This window comes from Vanellus vanellus (genome assembly GCF_965231255.1).
Source record: "Vanellus vanellus genome assembly, chromosome: Z".
Taxonomy (NCBI): domain Eukaryota; kingdom Metazoa; phylum Chordata; class Aves; order Charadriiformes; family Charadriidae; genus Vanellus; species Vanellus vanellus.
In genome coordinates, this window is record NC_138908.1 from 46,986,059 (window position 1) to 47,004,080 (window position 18,022).

Below are 18,022 nucleotides of genomic sequence, written 5' to 3' on the forward strand. Positions count from 1 at the left end.
GAAGTCTTGCAGCGTTTTTCTCTTTACCGAAGAGGGGACAGGGTTGGCTTCCATTGTATCAAAAAAAAAAACAACCCCCAAACATAAAACTATCAAACAGAAAAAAAAAAAAATGAACCAAACAAAAAAGCCTTCAGGACTAACTCAGCTACCTTATTTCTAAATATGCTCTTGATGATTTATTAGCTTGAGTGAAAGTAATTTTCAAAGATTAGGAGAAAGCTATTTCCTGTTACAGGCATGGGGATGTCAGATATGTATAATATAGAAGGTATAGATGTATATATAATTTTCCAGACCATCTCTGCTTGCTGCCTGTGATGGCCTCCATTTACAATATTGCTAGCTTCTTGCTATTCAAAGTGTTTTTAATGGTACATCTAGTCTTGCTATCTCCAAACAAAAAAAAAGTGTTCCTGAAAGTAGGAGAGCGAGTGCTGTTTCATCCCTTCTATAGTGACAGCAACTAAAGAGATACAGCCCTTTTTGCCAGACAAAACTACATGTTTATGGGGAAATGGCAATAGTATACTGTTGTCATTGTTATGATGAAGGAAGTCTCCATTTCCAATTTAGTCTGAAAGCATTTAAAGTGCATGTAAAAATAGCTCACCAACCTGCGCTGGCATTTTGGTTTTTTTCCTTGATTATATCGTCAGAAAGATTTAACATTTTGATACAACATTTGTTCATGGATTTGCAGTGGTTAAATCAATAGTTAATGAGGTTCGTCGTATAATTTGAGCTTGTAGTTTGTTTATGCTAGACCAACTTTATCCATACTCCAAACAAATTATCTCTTATAATCACCAGCCTGAAGATAAATCTCTAAATGTTTTTCTGATGATAGTGCTGTGGTTGGCAGGTGTTAGAAGTGCCTCCCAGGGACAAAGATTGAAGATGGGCTTGTTCTCACAAATCCTTCAGGCGAGGTTGTTTAGCTTTCTATCCTGTCATCTGCAGAGGAGCCTTGTATGGTGCCCTGCTAATGAAATCTAATAGGCAAAGGTCATATATCTTTATGAAGAAAAATGCAAAGCTGGTGAGTGATAAATGTGCTCCGTGGGGTTCAATGGACGATGTTTAGTGATAAAATCCATGTTTAAACAGTGTTTCAAACGGCTTGGCGTATCTCTGTTTTTTGTGCCTTAACTACTTTTATAACCCTTCTCATTACTAGTGATAGGATTAGATAAATACAAAACCAGTTCAATATGCAGGCAAAGCTGTCTTCGTAATTAAAGAAAAAGGTGGGGACTTTAAGCAGGTAATTATTTTTAAGTATTCTTAGTGTAATGAATAAGATTGCTCACGTAGAAGTACATGGCAGTATTTAAATCTGAAAGATCTACTGACTAGCAATAGAAGCTTACTAGCTAGTGTGAAGATGTGAAGATTTAGGTAGATTCTAGCATCAGTTTTAAATCAAAAATGCCTTTGTCAAATGTCAAAATATCGAAGAAAAAAAAAGAAAGTAAACGAAACATGCCAGCATAAAATTGTAGATAGAACTTGTAAAGAATGCAAGTCAGTGCCTTTAAGAAATTGCTAATCTGAAGTTAGAAGGAATTACATAAACCAGATATTGTTGAATCACTGCTGTTTTTTGAGAAGTTACCAGTTCATTTGCTATAGTTGTACTGCTGAGCTAAGAGACAGTTCAATAAATCAACTCAGGCTTGATGGATTCTACAAACCATTGCAATGAGTGCATGGAAGAGGAAAGAAATCTCTTAGTATTCCCTCTTTGACAAAAGGGTATGCAAAGAGCCTGAATGGATGAATGGTTGATTAATTTTGCCAGAAATTTTCTTGACAGCCAGAAATGTGTTTTTGCGTTACCATGTTTGCATGGGAATTATTTTGTAAGGTATGAATTATTACATATAAACTTACACCTGAGACTTAGCTGGCTAAAATAGACAGCTCCTGGTCAGTATATATATATGGTTGTGATGTTTCTTATATTTTAATTCATCACTCTGGCAAGTCAGCCTTTAGCTTGTTACCACTTGCTAATCAGTCAACAGTGAAATCAAATATTGTATGTGATTAAATGAACCTTGTAACTGAATTGGTAGGTTGTGTCTTTTTCAGTATTTTTTTAATTGATTTACAAGCTAGGAGGAAAAGTCAGATGGAAGTTCTTAACCTAGGATCAGAAAGCAGAATAATATGAAGGATAATAAAAAAGTGTGTCATATGCTATGTCCACATGGCCTATTGATTAGTAAGACACAAAAATAGTCTTTCTTTTTCTTCTCTAAGTTTCTGAGGTAAATAATGTATTAGATTTTATGTACTACACTATACTTTAGTATGGAGATTTTTTTCTTTAATTTTGTACATATTTTCTGCATGTTTTGTACAGGTAGTGTTTGCTTATAAATGTGGTGCGTAGGCAGGTCCTTGGGTTCCTTTACTTTTAGGCTTTGGATACTCATACCTGTGGTTTCAAAATAGGAAAATATGTACATACTTACTTCAGCCTTTGAAATGACCTGGAGGGAGTACCTTTTAACATAGTGCAAGTACGTTTCCTTGTAGTTCCCTACTTGCTGCAAAAGTCGTGCTGTTAGGATTGCAAGTTCTGTGGTTCGTCCCTTAATTTTTTTACGGAGACAAGTTTTAAAGACACACTTGAAAAGGGAGGTAGCATTTAAGCCTTCAAGCTTGAAAATCCAAGCTATATGTTTTGTATTTTTAACAACTCCAAACTACTCATCCTTCAACTGCTGAAAATGCTGAAAAATGCCAGCTTCATCTTCATCAGCCACGATTTTCTTATTACAGAAAACATCCATTAACAGTGAGACAAATTACAAGCGCTTTGAATTTTTTCCCTTGAAGATAGAAATAAATAAGCATTTTCACCTTAGTCTCACTAGGCTAGATGACATGCAGCCCTTTTTTGATTCCTGTGCCGCTGCGAAACCTTTTTTCTTCTAGATTTTGTGGTCACAGCCATCTAATATTACCCTGTCGTTCCAGTGCACACCACAACAGTACGCACACCATTACCTATGTTTGTTTATGTCTTTAGGCTATCCGCCTAATGTTTATCTCATGCAGTAGCAGCAGCATCTTAGCAGGACTTCATCACCAGCCCTTCTATCTATCTATTACATTCTTTGAGTGTGTGTGCACAGACCTCCCTACCTCCCCTTCCCCAGCACCAGGGAGCATTTTGGACTGTCGTATTTCGCGCAGTTAGTTGTACACCTCAGGAGTCAGGGGAAGCTGCCTTGCTTCAGGTGGGTGGCAGTGGTGGCCGCCAAAGGCAGGTATTCCAGCCGGAGGGAGAATGTTCAGAGGGAAATGGACCATTATGATATCCTTATGTTACATGGAGAGTCTGTACCTTGGCTGCTAAATTCAAAGCTGTCTCAACTAACTCTGAAAATGTGGAATAACGGAACTAAAGTTTGGCTGTTTCCCTGAGCAACTTTTTTTCTTTTTTTTTTTTTTTTTTTAATTTTGTGAATTAATCAAGACTTTCCAGTCTTTCCTGGAAATCACGTGCTGTGCTAAATACATACAAAACATGGACGTCTTTATAAGTTCTAATTAAACACAGATTAAAATGGGCAAGCCTAAGTTTGAATACACAGGATTTGTACTTGAATTGAGTGCAAGTTGTTTAGCTGTAATCTCAATTCATAAAGAGTAGATAGTTGTTAAGACACACTATCATAAAATGTACCAGTGCTGTAGAAAAGGCACCGTTTCCAGTGTGAAACTGGCTAAACACACTTTCATTGAACAAAGCAGAACAATTTCTTTTATTATAGATGAATCCTTCTTTCTTCTTTGCTTTATTTTTTTCTAGTTATTCTGCATTTAATGAAAATAATAGACTGTGAAGATACAGCCATTGCCTATGGTAAGGGGGGTGAGATCAGTGCTAAACAGGCATTCATCACTTTATTCTATATGCAGTGTTTCACAATGCTATAGAATTTCCTTTTTAAATGTCCTTCTAAGTTAAGCTTGGGATGCCTAAAGTTAGATATGAAGGTGTGACTGGGATCTCTACAGAGCAGAGTAGCACGAGCTCTCAGATGCTCCTTCTCCTGCTCTTCAGTTTAGGACCTAATACCTATTTCTCTTTGGAAACTTTAGAGAGCAGCACAAATAACGCAGAATTAGCTGCTATTTTTGTTCTTTTCAGAAGACTGATAAATATAGGTGCAGCTGAGCTGCTATTCGTTAGATTGAAGTGCACAACAGAAAAATTCAATCTTTCCTTACAGAAAAGATGGTGAATTTTGTACAGAGCATTTTCACCAGTGGTGTTGATACAAAAAAGAAGTAAAATAGTGAATATACTTGTCCGTGTCTCTGGAGTCTTACAAACACCATACTGCTTATACTGTTTTTTCCATTTTTACTGACCTTACCTGAAAACTTTTATAAAAAATTGAGTCTTTTTCTGCTTTTTTTCCTTTTTTTTTTTTTTTTTTAAAGGAGGGGGGTTCTAGTAATTAGCTGGATTTACAACAAATGGCACACAGACTGTTAGCTCTGCATGTGTGCTATAACATTGGTGTTTACCCTATTATATTGCAATTTAAGTATGTCATAAAGTTTTATCAGTGATCACACAGAAATAAGCTGGAATGCAGAAGTACTGACCATGAAATATTAAAAGATATATGGTGTGAAGCAGTATGTATCGACATCTGTATTGTGATAATTGCTTTGGTTGTGAAAATTGTAATAGGATACAGTGATATTCCTCATTTATATTTTGTGATGGTTGGGTATTTTTAGCAAATGAGTTGTCAGCAGAAAGGCTTCATTAGACCCATCAGGGTATCTGCCCATGAATAACGAATCCCAAACTGTACTGACAGTTTCCTTGAGCCAAAATGATGGAGCACCTCTGACAAAAGCCATATTGTGCTCTCCATGTGAGGAGTGTGAAGAACAAAAGAGACAGTTTGTTCTTAATTTGGTCAGGTTAATATTGACACAGTTAGCTTAGAAGAATCACAAGTGTGTGTAATGTACATTTACAGTGATCACTTGGGTAATTGTTGGCTTTGTGAATCAGAAAGTGTTGCTCAAGATGGAGAAGTTACAGATTCTCTTTGGATATTTCTTGGACATTTTGCTTCTTTTAAAGGATCGTCCATGTTTGTAGTCATGTTAACTATACAACTGAAAAAAGAGATTCCTGTAAGAAAATTGAGTTTTGGAGAAAGAAGTTCCACAACAATATATACCCTACACAAAAGGGTATATCCCAACAGAAATACCTAATAACTGAACAGGTCACATGCAAAAATGCTTTGAAAGTCTGTGGATTTCTTAAACTTTCTCATTCTGTTTACCCAGATGATAAAAAAATATTTGTCATTTCAGAATGTTCACCATATTGTAATGTTGTAGCATTGTGTGAACTATTTATATGCATTAGACAAAACAAATGCACAATTTTATTACAAATACTAAGACAGCAAATTTCTCCAGTATCCATATTGCTGTTAACTATGAATTTGCATTTGCATAGTTAACAGCGTTTGGAAAATATATTTGCTACTAGATTCTATTTATTTCAAGTATACTTACAGCCCATTTTTTTTTTTTTTGTTATGGGTTACTTAGAGGGCATTATAACAACTAATAATGTTTACATATGCTGTTTACCTGCTGTACACTATGCAAATATTAATTAATATTTAAGCCAGCACAGGATAATGAAGTAAGGAAAAGTAGTATAAGAATGAATAGCTCACTGACCTTTGGCATGGTCTGGCTGTATGTCAGTGTATTTCCTACTATACTAATTCATCAACAGCATATTTTACAAAGCTTGTAATTAATTTGGGATGTAGCATCTTAACTGTTGAAATGATTAGCATTTTTTCATTTCTGAAGGAAATGTTTTATCTTCTGTTAGCATTTACTATACATGCAACATTCTCTTTGTTTACTTAAGGTAGCAAATTTAGCAAATTTGTGGAAGAGTCCATATGTCTACCATGTCTTTCAATATATAGTCTTTGGTAATTTATAAGAATTTCTTTTATGCGACGTCCTTTATTTGAATGTTTGGATGCTTGTGAAGGGAGTATCTGAATTGTGTTGCTGGTACTAGTTTAAAAGAGTAAACTTTATGGACCTCTGGGGGAAGGGATGGAATTAAACAAAGTTTTTTTTTAAATGATTACTTTAATAATATTTATTAACATTAATAAAAATACCTTTGCTGATTTAAAAATTAATAGTTAATTTTATGCTTTGACCAAAAAAATTTATGAGGTAGAGCCATGACACTGTAAGACATATAATCTGATCTTTCTTTTATTCAATAGCTTAGTCAACAGCATTTTCTAGCAAATTTACGCTTTGACCTATTCTTTTGAAGAGGTCCATTTGCTTTGTGAATGAAGTCTGTTTGCCCTGTGTTTCATTTCTGGGTGCAGTTAGTGAAGTAACAAGTTATGAGAAACATTTACTGTTGATTATTAAAATGACTGTTTATGGGAAACTGAGTAACTTACATTGCCAAGTATTATTTTCATATTAATTGTTGTTTAGTAATAGCAATGTAATAGTAACGTGAGAAGCTTGTATCTTATTCCTCATGCCACAGAATGAATAGGGTCTTCTTGGGTTTTATACCTTTGCCGAATAATGACTTTATTGTCAGAAAGTTTTCTCATTGATAGGATATGGGTAAACTAATAAATGGGATGTGATCAGCATCATTTGGCTTGACTTGGACTGTGTTCTGACATGCCTTAATGACTTCCTCGGTATTATGGTCGACTGGATATCACTGTAAAAGATCTTTTGCCCTCGTTCACTTTTAAATCTTCAAATAATTCGCATATTTTCTTTAAAGATTTTTTTTTTTTTCAATGTGGTATGTGATGCCGGCACACCTAAACCCATTACCGTGCTGCTCTGAGCAGCCTCTCATCAGTTGATAGTGTTTTGCACCAGGTGGCGCTGGTCCATTATGAGCCCGGTAAGAACAGCATGCAAACTCTGTGAGGTATCTTTTAAAATGCTATTTATTAGAGCTAATATTATAAGGGGAAAACACTATAATCTTACATCTCTTTAGGTGGTGGGAACCCCGAGCGGTGTAGCATTGAATAAGCCTCCGATCCATGCATCCTGGAGACACCCTGTTCATAGAAGATATTTCCACCTTTTGATCATTTTAGCTATTATAGGATTTTCTTAAAAGGAAACAACTCCATTCCTCACTTCTGCTGTCAAACAGAAACGATGTTCATATAAGAACTTTTTGCTGCACTGTTAGATAAAGGCGAGGATGCACGGGTGATGTAATTGCTAGTACCGAGTGGATGCTGCCCATAGGCTTCTCTGGTACAGTTGCCTGGGCAAGTTTATTCTGCGCCCAAGGAATATGTGTAGCACAACACAGTCCAAAGGCCAAGCTGGGTGTGAAGCACAGAGAGAAAAAACACGTAGTACAGAACTGATCTCCTTCTGCAGCTTGTACCCAATGGAGAGGGACAGGTACCCGGCTCAGAGTTAATCTTTGTGCTTCTCTCGGTTATCAACAAGCTGAGAACCTCAAGAAGAAAAAATACACGTTCTAAATAATAGTAAGTTTGAGAGCCTGGAGGAAATGGAGAGAACCTTAAGTAGCTGGGTCAGGTAATTACGTAGGTGGTACAGATCCATTATTGTTTATATTCATGTGGCCCAGTGTGAAACTCTCCAGTCCAATTGCTCCACCTGGGATACACATTTGGCAACTTCCTTGCTTACAGCAGCAGGCTACTACATCACCTGCTGCTGCATCAGTTCCTCAGTGTTGCTCTTGATTGTGTGACACAAGTCAGCAAAAAACAGGGCACAAGGCAAACTGAGATTTTAGCACCTCCAGGGACTTTACCATGGCCATTTGCATCTTTGGTCCCTGCTCTGACTGGGGTAGAACTGATCTTTCATTGTATGGTGTTGGGTGCCGCACCCTTGCTGTGGTAACCATTCCCAACAACAAATCACTGCTGGCATGTGAACACTGTATCTTGTTCTATTCTGTTCATAGTCTTGCTCAATGACGCCCTAGTGGTCCTTGGCCTTAAACTCTAGGAAGACACCTCCCATCGCTCTGCACGCACATAGTGACTCGCCAGTTGGCCATGGTTGTGACAGGAGAATTTTCCCTTGCCATGTCGGCACGTCAAGAGGTTTGTCTTTCAAAATACTGCAGAAAGCTGGATTTTCGCACTCCCTAGCCTACCACTTTGTGACTGCCAAATGTGGGCTGAGATGATGGCAGATACATCACTTTCATGAGGCTGCCAGTTCAGTCACATGATTTTAATAGAAAATTTCTAATTCCTTACATTTTTCAGCTGATACAAGCAATATAGAAGATAAAGCATCATAATGCTTGAAGGCTGGACATTTTTTAGAATGATGACTTTTTTACTTTCGTACATCCATAAAACACCTTGCAGACTAGATCCTTGATTGGTCCATGTCCTTCTCTATGACCTCCCAATCTTCTTCAATTGGCTGTGAGTGGGTAACTGAGATAAGGAGTTATCAGGGCTTTTTAGATGTTGTTGAATCTTTTTATCTTTATCTTTGAATCTTTGAATTTTTTAGTTGAATAGGTTTTAATTATTCCAACTGCAGTTAGGAATGGGATAACTGAAATAACTTTTCCATGCTTAAGCATGCTTTGGTACTTTTTCTGATATACCCAATACTTGAGTCTTCAGAAAAATGTTACTGGTTTGGACAGTCAAGCCTTATTTGCCATAATTCCTCACCATAACTGCCTACTCAGATTTTCATATGTGAATGCCCACCGGTAAACTGACAGCTGACTCTTGTTTTTGTGCATTAATCTGCATCAATTTCACATAAAACTCATTTTTAGGTGCTATGTGAACATCAAAGTGTAACTTAATCTCTAATCTCAGAAAAAAATTTACTTCCAAAGCATTTGACGAACAGATTTTTTTAAGTTTAACTTACAGGGAGGGAGACGCATTTTGTGGACACATTTGAGTAGATTAATAAATAGTATTTGTATATATATAACCAAAACAGTAATTTATCAGGTAGGAGACAGATGCAGGGGAATAACATGCCAATCTGCATATGCAGTTGTGTTGTGTTCATGATGAACTGCTGTTTATTCAGGGCCAGTGTAGCTTGGCAGCATCAGAAGAACTATTAGCTAGAAGATGACAAAAATTTCTCTCAAATACAAATAACAGAAACAAAGCAGAAAATAAAATTTGTAAGACTGTTCACTGGCAGTAATCAGAACTGATGACTGAAGGCAGATATTTATACTTTGTGCATTATTTCCCCAGGTAAGAAAGAGGGATGTATGGTTTGTGTTGAAAAATATAGATAATTTAATGTTGGGCTAGTCGAAGTATAAATAAGAATAGGAATGGTAAATGCAGTGTTTACCTCCTGTGTATTTGGTGTGTGGTGTATGTGAAAATAAGCATTTTTTTGACACAAAGAGATTTTAAAACTAGTTTGCCTTACTCTGTTCTCATTTTGGGGGGTTATTGTTTTGAAGACTTGCACAGAATTCAGAGCAGGAATAAAGGAATCTGAAGGAATAATCTGCAGTAAAATTGTACACAATCATACAACATCATAATGGATACATATAAAGGGCTGCCAAATTAAGTTAGAACACACAATTTCCTTTTGAGTGCCTAATTTTGCACCTCAATACTATTATTTTAACATCTGTTATTTTAAGGGAAATATTGACAGGAAAAATTTCACAAAATATTTTTATTTTTCTAACAAAAAAAAGGTTTTTATTCAAGAAATAGTGGTAGCCCACTACTTTTAGGCAGCCTTGCAAAAGTAATGGAAGAAGTAAGAATCCCGTTTCAGCAGCAGTTTCAAGAAGGCAAAACCTACATTTAGTATTTTAGTGTTTTTCAGAAATAAAAGTCCATTACTGTGCTGTGAGATCAGTTCTTGGGTTTTTTTAAGCACATAACTGTTTTGACAAATGGAATGGAATTCTGTTGCCGGGTACAGACACTGATGCTTATTAACGTTTCTGGCTATTTTCACCACAAATTTGGATGGAAAGAGCAAGGAAAAGACACTGACATTTCTTTTAACTTCTTACCATATTTCAGGACTGCGTGTTACACAGGAGTCTCGTTGGTGATCTGAAAGTATTCATAGATAAATATGGGTTTGATGTACTTGTCATTTTGGCCAACTGTTTGTCAGATGAGAAGCAAACCAAACGACAAATAGCAGTATACTCGGAAAACTTAGAGCTAGGCAACCAAGTAAGTACCTGGAACAAGAATCAAATACTGTCTTTCCTGAAAAAAAATGTTGTTTTATTTTTTTCTTTAAAGTAGTGTGTACCAAAGTGTTGAATAACTAAATGGGGTCAAAAAGTAGCAACAGTTGGCTGGCAACTGAGTGGCTATTTGAAATGGCTGCATTATTTATATGATGCAAAACGAAAGATTATGATATTTATCATTGTTTTGGACCAGCCTAATAGAAAAAGTGTATCGTTACAAGAAAAACAGAAAGAGACAAGATTTTTTCAATTTAGCTAAAACAGAATGATCTTTTTCTTTACTAATTTCCGCTCGATTTTGTATTGTGATCTACACAAATGTGTCTTTGGCAGTGAAGGACAAGCAAACACATTGTAAATGGTAATGACCAGAACTCATCTATGTGTGTGTTATCACTAAAGAATTTAAGCTATGAAATGAAGCCAAATTATTACTAGGATGTTCATTTATCAGCTGGGTGCTGTCCATTTTTTTTGTCTATATTTGTCCCTAAATGGAAGAAATCCTCTCAGTGGCACCTTTTGAACCCTTTTTCTGAGTCTTAAAAAGTTCTGATTTTAGAGACAAGCGGCTAAATTACTCTATTGCTTTCAAGGTCAATATAAATGTATTTATTTTATGAATCTAATTATCCCATTCTAGAAATACTTTTCTCATGTACCCTTACACATTTTACTCAGATTTCTTAAGCCAACAACTAAACATTCATTTGGATTTTCTTTTAGTAATGAAAAGTGAACTTGAAAGTCAAATGATATAATTTCAAGTAAATATTCTGACCAATTACATAATACATATTTTGTGTTGATCTTCTATTTTAATGCTTCATCTATTTAGGGATCATAGTAAGGCTGTTACAGCAAAATGGCCAAGGAATAGCTTAATAGGAATAGATAGGTATGGCTGTGTTACATGGTGAAGTAGTCAGCATGTGCCCTTATGCCCATGATTGCAATGGCTTTTGAAACATCCTATTTTTCAACAGATCTGCTGTGAATTAGAAGAATGTCAGAATCCTTGTTTGGAGCTGGACCCTCTAGAATGTGGATGTGATCAAATTCTCATTTATCATCAAGAAAATTCTTTGGTCACCTGTGATCAAATTTTTCTTCTAATTAAGGAAGTTATAAATAGAAGACAACCAGAAATGGTATCAAACAGTAGAACTTCTTCTACTGAAGCTGTTGCTGGAAGTGCTCCACTTTCACAAGGATCTTCTGGTATTATGGAGTTATATGGTTCTGATGTAGAACCACAGCCCAGTTCAGCCAATTTTATAGAAAATCCTCAAGATCTAAATGGATCTATGCAAGCCCACGTTGATGTTAATCTAGACCTCGTGAGTCCAGACAGTGGATTGGCTACTATTAGAAGCAGTCGGTCTTCCAAGGAGAGTTCTGTTTTCCTTAGTGATGATAGCCCTGTTGCAGAAGGTGCTGCTTCCCATCACAGTCTTCTGCCTGGCTTTGATTCCTATAGCCCTATTCCTGAAGGAGCAATAGCTGAAGAACAAAAACCTCAGTCTAGAGACAATAGTGATAACTTTGATCTCTTCAATTTTGATCTAGCACCCGTGGTTACAGCTCCATCTGAGTCATCATCTCGTTCTGTTGATTGTTCCCCAGCAGATGACTATTTCCTTAATAGTGATTCATCAGAAGGACAACAACTCACTGTGCAGAAAGAACTTGATGAGGCAAACCTGCTAGAAAATGATACAGCAAATTATTCAACTGACTTACTTATGACAACAAATGAGGAAGACAATTTAGCTGAATTTGATGAGAACCCAGGAGGAATGTGTGAGAAAACTTCAAGTTTGATTGATTTAGGTGAAGGTGATTCTTCTTCACCAGAAATGTTGAAATCTGCTGATTCAAGAATTCCACCAACTCCTATGAACAGTCTTGTAGAAACTTCACCACTAGATAATGGGCAGCCTTTATTTTTCCCACAAGATGTTGTTAAAAAAATTAATGAAATAGATGGCACAAATTATTCTCAATCTCGTGTTAGATATGGGAGCTGGTGGGATGGCTTTGACCTAGACTCCAGAAATGCTGATACATGGAGTTCAAGTGAACAGGAATCTGTATTTCAGAGCCCTGCCTTATGGAAAGATATTAAAGAAAGTCCCTTGCTACGAGAACATATTGATAGAAGAGCCTCAGATTCTGTATTCCTCCAAAAACAGCCAAAACAAATGGAATACATGAGAGCAGGTCTGTGGGATAATCAGTTTAAACAAGGTAATTGGAACCATGATAATCAAGAGAAAAACAGTGAACATCCGCATTTGCAAACTGCTTCTTTAGAGGAGACAAAGCAAGAACCAGAGAGCTTTACTGACCCGTGGACAGTCAGTCAGCCGGCACCTGTGATATCAGATGCATGGCGTAGTGGTGAAGGGAAAGGTAGTCAGCTAGCTGGAGACTCTTATGAAGTCTGGACTAAGTTTGATGCAGGAGATATTGCTAGATCCTCAGAAAATGTATGGAACATGCCCAAACTGGACAGAGAAAAAAAAACCTTGAATGTTCCTGAGGAATGGGCCATATCAAAAACTAGTTTATCAGATTCTTCAGAAATCACAGCAGACCACGAGACTGAAAATCCACCTATCCAGGTATCTCCAGAAGCCTGGGATAAAGAAAGATACCATTCAGTAGAAGATTATGGAAAATCTGAAAATACAGATTCTTTTTTCAACAATATGCAAAATAATTCCAAGCTGAAAACAGAGGAAAAAACTGCCTTTGGTGATGCTAAACGTAGACCAAACCAATTTGAAAATATAGAAACCTGGAGTATGTATGATAAAAACATCAGGAAAAAAGTAACAGAAGTAGTGGTGCCATGGGAGGATACCTTCTTGTATAAACACTCAGATCTTAGTTCATCAAACATAGGTGAAGATTTAGTTGTTTCTCCACCAGACACCAATTATTCAACATCTGATTCATATGTATCACCCACATATGTGGAAGATGAAAGAGAAAATGAGGACAAAGATTTTGACGAAGAAGCAGTTATTGATAAATTGATAAACCCAAATTTGGCTGAGCCAAATGTACTTGAGAAAGCAAATCAGGAACCATCATCTCCTGGAAAAATGCCTTTTTCGAGTGCTGGAAACACAAACATCTGGAACACTCCCCTAAATAATGTCACCCAGTTACAAGAAAGAAATTCTGAAATTACTGCTCTTTCTGCCTATGCTAAGCCTTTCCTTAATTCAGAACAAATAGCTAATCAATGTTTTTCAGCTGAGATACATACCAGTGAAAATAATTGTTCTATATCTGAAAACAGAAGAATAACACCGGTATACAATCAAACGGTGAATGACTTATCACCACCACAGAATGAATTAAATCCTAGAGAGACTGCAGCTGAGAATGTAGAAACAGTCAGCAGTGTTCCTGTAGAAGACACAGACACATCTACACCAACTTCAGACACTGGGAATGATTTGGATCTGAAAATACGTGACTTAGGGAGCGAGGTACTTAGTCAGAAGGCAGCACAAAACACTGCTGGTGTTGATGAAAAGGTGGATAGTCAGGATTCAGTGCCACAGCTGAACTCATGGAGCTTACAGAGTGAGCAGGGTTGTGAGGAAGGCTGGGACAATGCCATCGTCATCTCTCAGGAAGGAAAAGAGGAATGTAAGAGAACAGATGAGACCAGTGGACAGCAAATGATTAGTGACGCTTATAATAAACCAGTGCAAGAGGACAGTGAATCTTCATGTAACACCGATTCAGAAGAAAACAGATCAACAACTGAAGTTCCCAGCTCCCCAGAAAAAATGAGGGATAGTGTTAGTTTGGAAGCATTAGTCACAGAAAATGAGTCATTTTCCAATCAAAGCAATCCAGTTAGTCAGGAAGAGAGGAAAGACTTGTCAGAGAATAATGTAGAATCTTCATCAAGTGCTTCTGAGGAAGGCAGAAATTATGAATCTTGTGATGACTCCAGACCACAAAATTACAATTATAGTGAAACATCACAGCTGCTTTCTGAGAAAGCTGAAAAGGAGACTACAGTGACAGAAGATGCAACAAGTCCTGAAATGGAAAGTATTTCTGAAAGTTCTGATAAGGGTAGTGATAACCCTGAAAATAATTCTGCTAAAATGCCCGGAAGCGTAGGCATCTGGAATGACTCTGGAAATAATGATTGTCAGCTAGCCCCATCGATTCCTTTGATGAATGAACTTCAAGAAGACCTAGGAGAAGTGAAAGAGGGCTTACATGAAGTGATTTCTAACCAACCAGGCATTTGTAATTCTGAGTTAGTATCTTTCAAAAATAGCTCAGAACAGAACAGGACTCATGAAAAATCTTTCATAGATGAGTTTAAGAGTCCTTCTTCTGAATATGTCAGTGTTCCTGACATTACAGATATGTCTGTGGTGGAAAATTCGTTTTCACATGAAGTAGGTTCCGGGAGAAGTGAAAACTCTGAAAATTTAGAACCTGCTAATAATCTTTGCAGAGAGCCATGTGTGATGCTTAATGACAGTTTTCTCCAGACTCCCTGGAATTCACAGCCATGTGAAGATTTGCCATCTCCTGGAACAAGTCCTGAGGCAAGTGAAGTCCTTGAAGTGGCAAACACCACAAGCAGCCTTTCAAAGGATATACAGATCAAAAGCTATTTGGAAGAAGACAGCGTGTGGAGTGATTCAATAAATGATTATGCACACTCAAGTGGAACAAGCCCTGATTTGAGTGATGCATCTGTGAATGTGTGGGGAGACCTTCCAGCTGCCAGCCATCACAAAAGAAGTAAGGATATGTGGGATATTAAAAATAATAAAAATCTTGAAGATGCTTGTAAAAGAAATGAATTTGGGAATGAATGTGAAGAAGGATTTGAAACAAGCACTGAACAGAACAAAGTTCCTAACAGCTTAGATTTTTGGAATGCCCATGTAGATGATGATACTGTATCTTCTTTATCAAGTCCTGACATAAATGAGGATTCAGAGAATTCAGAGGCATGTCCAGAAGTGGTTCATGAAGATTCCACAAATGAAAACAAACAGCACAAAGCATCTGAAATTGAAAAGGATTATGCTCAATCCAATGCAACAAATCCTGAAGCAAATGAAGATGATTTAGATGTAAAATCTAAGGTGGGAGAGGAGGTGCAGGTAGGCATCTTTGATGAAAATCCTGAAACAATTAAAGCTAGGAATGTATTGGATGAGGACTTGACTAAAATGGAGCATAGTGAGACTTCTGAATACTTAGGTGACCGTGAAACACCTCAGAAAAAAGCTCAGGTGAGTATTTGCAATGAAAAAACAGGTAGCAGAGAAGACTCGTATTTATATCAAATGAATGAAGATACTACACCAACTTCTGCTGTTGGTGATAAAGAAGAGGATTCTTCAAAAGCTGTAGATATGTGGAGTATGTCATCTGAAGCTGATTTAAGAACTGATCCAAAATCCACAGTAGGAACGTTTCGTTTTCCAGATGATAGTTCGGAATGGTGGAATTCAGAACCTTGTGAAGAAAAGCAATTGGAAGATCAGCATTCTGTTTCAAGTCACTCTGCAACAAACCAGTTAACAAATAATAAGGAGGGTTCCTGGGGATCACCTTCACAAGATGAAGAACTAACAGAAGCACATTTCACTAATGCAAGTGATGGAAATCAGCCTGCCCCTCTGTACAGTGATGAAAAAGAAAATGAAAGGCTAGTACGTCCTGTGAATACTCCTGATAGTCAAATAAATCAAGACACTCTACAGTTCAAACAATTTGATCCTTTCATACTGGATAAAGAAGGGGGCTTGAAAGAGCTATTGTTTCCCACAGATGAGGAAAATCAACTGACTCCACAGAATCCTTTTTCAGATGAGGAACGAGGTATGCCAAATACATCAGTTCAAGAAATCACTGTACTGGATCTACCAAAAGACAATGAGGGAAGTGAAAGTCTCATTCCTCAAGAACAACAGCAGGACACCTGTGAAAGACTAGAAGTGCACAATTCCCTGACAGGTGCTTTCACTGTAGAAGACTTATCTTTTGAAATGACAGAGAAGTCAAGTCCAGGGTGGAGTATATTAGTTCCCCAAACTGTACTTGTCCCAGATATTTTACAGGATAACACCCAAGAAAGTAATCAGCTTTTTTCAGTGGAACCTGACTTGTGGACTAATGCTGAGCAAATTGTCACTTTGAAATCAGGTGGTGAAAATCCTGATATATTAAGTCACTGTGACCAAGACAATAGTTCAGAGGCATCAAGCAGTCCTGATGTGTGCCAAGAGTATGAAGGTAAGCATGCGTCTACCCTGTCTTCTCAGATTGGGGTGGAGCCTGAAGACAAAGATAGTCAGCCAGTTCACACATGGTCAAATATGAATAGAGGGGCAGATTTTGATTCAAAGTGTCAGTTAGTAATGCTGAAGGTAAAGACACAATCTGAAAGTGGTAGCCACCAGGACTATGAACAGGGAGAGACTGATGAATCCTATCAGCTAATCTCTTCTAATACTCAGGAGCCTCCTGAATTTGCAATTTTGGAAGAACATGGTCTAGAAAATAAACTTGTTACCGACCCAATTGAGTTGGCTGAAATTACCAATGAAGTTTTAGAAGTGACATCCTTAGCTCAAAAAGACACGTTCCATGAAAGTTTTACTCCTGCAAGCCATCAAGGAACACCGACTGATACAGCTGAAACAGCGACCTCCCAAATGCATTTGGTTCCTGTGGATTATACTCTACCTGATAGGGCAGAACAAAGCTTAAAAGAAATTAGTGCCTTGGCTGAAGCTGGAAAAGATTCTGATATTGACTATACAGCAATAACTGGTGATGAACTAGACATGTCAGAAGAATGCGTGGATGAATCTGAGACAGGTGTAGAAAATAGCATCAGGAACACATCAGTGACTAATGTCCCAGCAAGCACATGTGGTGGAATGAACATACTGACAGTAGTAGGCAGTGAAGTAGCAGAAGAGGAATCAAAGGATGAACAGATATTCTTTCCCAAATCCTTTCTGCCTGGTGGTAAGGAAGGTCATGAGTCTGATTCAAGTAATCCACTGATTGATGACGTAGCAAAAGAATTTGAAGATGTAATTGAAAATGATGTTCCTGTGTTTAAGGAAATGCCCAGTGATCAGTCACAAGCGGTGCATACTCCAACATCCTATGTATCTTTTGACGAACCCTCTGGCAGCAGAGAGTGTACAAAGGATGAGCTCTTGTTACAGCAGCCATTTTGTGACAGTGTTTCTCTGGAAGAACCTTTACCTTTGCCAACTCTTTCAGAAGGTGCAGAAGACATCCTAATGACCAAAGACAGCAGCATTAAAGATCAGATGTCTGACACATTCGCAGAGTGCCTTCGGGAAAATCACACATTAGTACCTTCAGTCTCAGAGTGTGAAGTAACTCCAGGAGCTTCTGAGATTTCGATAGGAAAATCTGAAGCAGAAACAACTGATCGCGACTCACCGCCAGGTGGAGATAAAAGATCACCTGATGGTAAGGAAACCTGTTTTCCAGAGCAAGTTCATAGGACAAAGAAAGAAGGAAATGTCTGGAGTATTACTGCTGAATGATGGGGCTATGACTGAAGTTTGAAGTTTGTGTGTCTCCCTGGTGTACAAAACTCTGTACTTTGGGAAGACCTCTAGCATCACTCTTCTAGACAGATCTAAAGCTTTTAAACATTAAAGT

The 18,022-nt window shown here is 37.4% G+C and overlaps 1 protein-coding gene across 2 annotated transcripts in view; it reads left to right on the plus strand.

Annotated features, from left to right (window-relative positions):
- Window positions 1-18,022, plus strand: part of PRUNE2 (prune homolog 2 with BCH domain) — a gene marked incomplete at both ends in the record, with an annotated part of 143,577 nt that overhangs the window by 75,170 nt on the left and 50,385 nt on the right. For both annotated transcript variants that reach the window (XM_082497848.1, XM_082497849.1), the window contains 2 exons: window positions 10,125-10,283; window positions 11,293-17,827. In XM_082497848.1, the coding sequence (XP_082353974.1) occupies window positions 10,125-10,283; window positions 11,293-17,827 (6,694 nt within the window). The remainder of the gene's footprint in view (window positions 1-10,124; window positions 10,284-11,292; window positions 17,828-18,022) is intronic.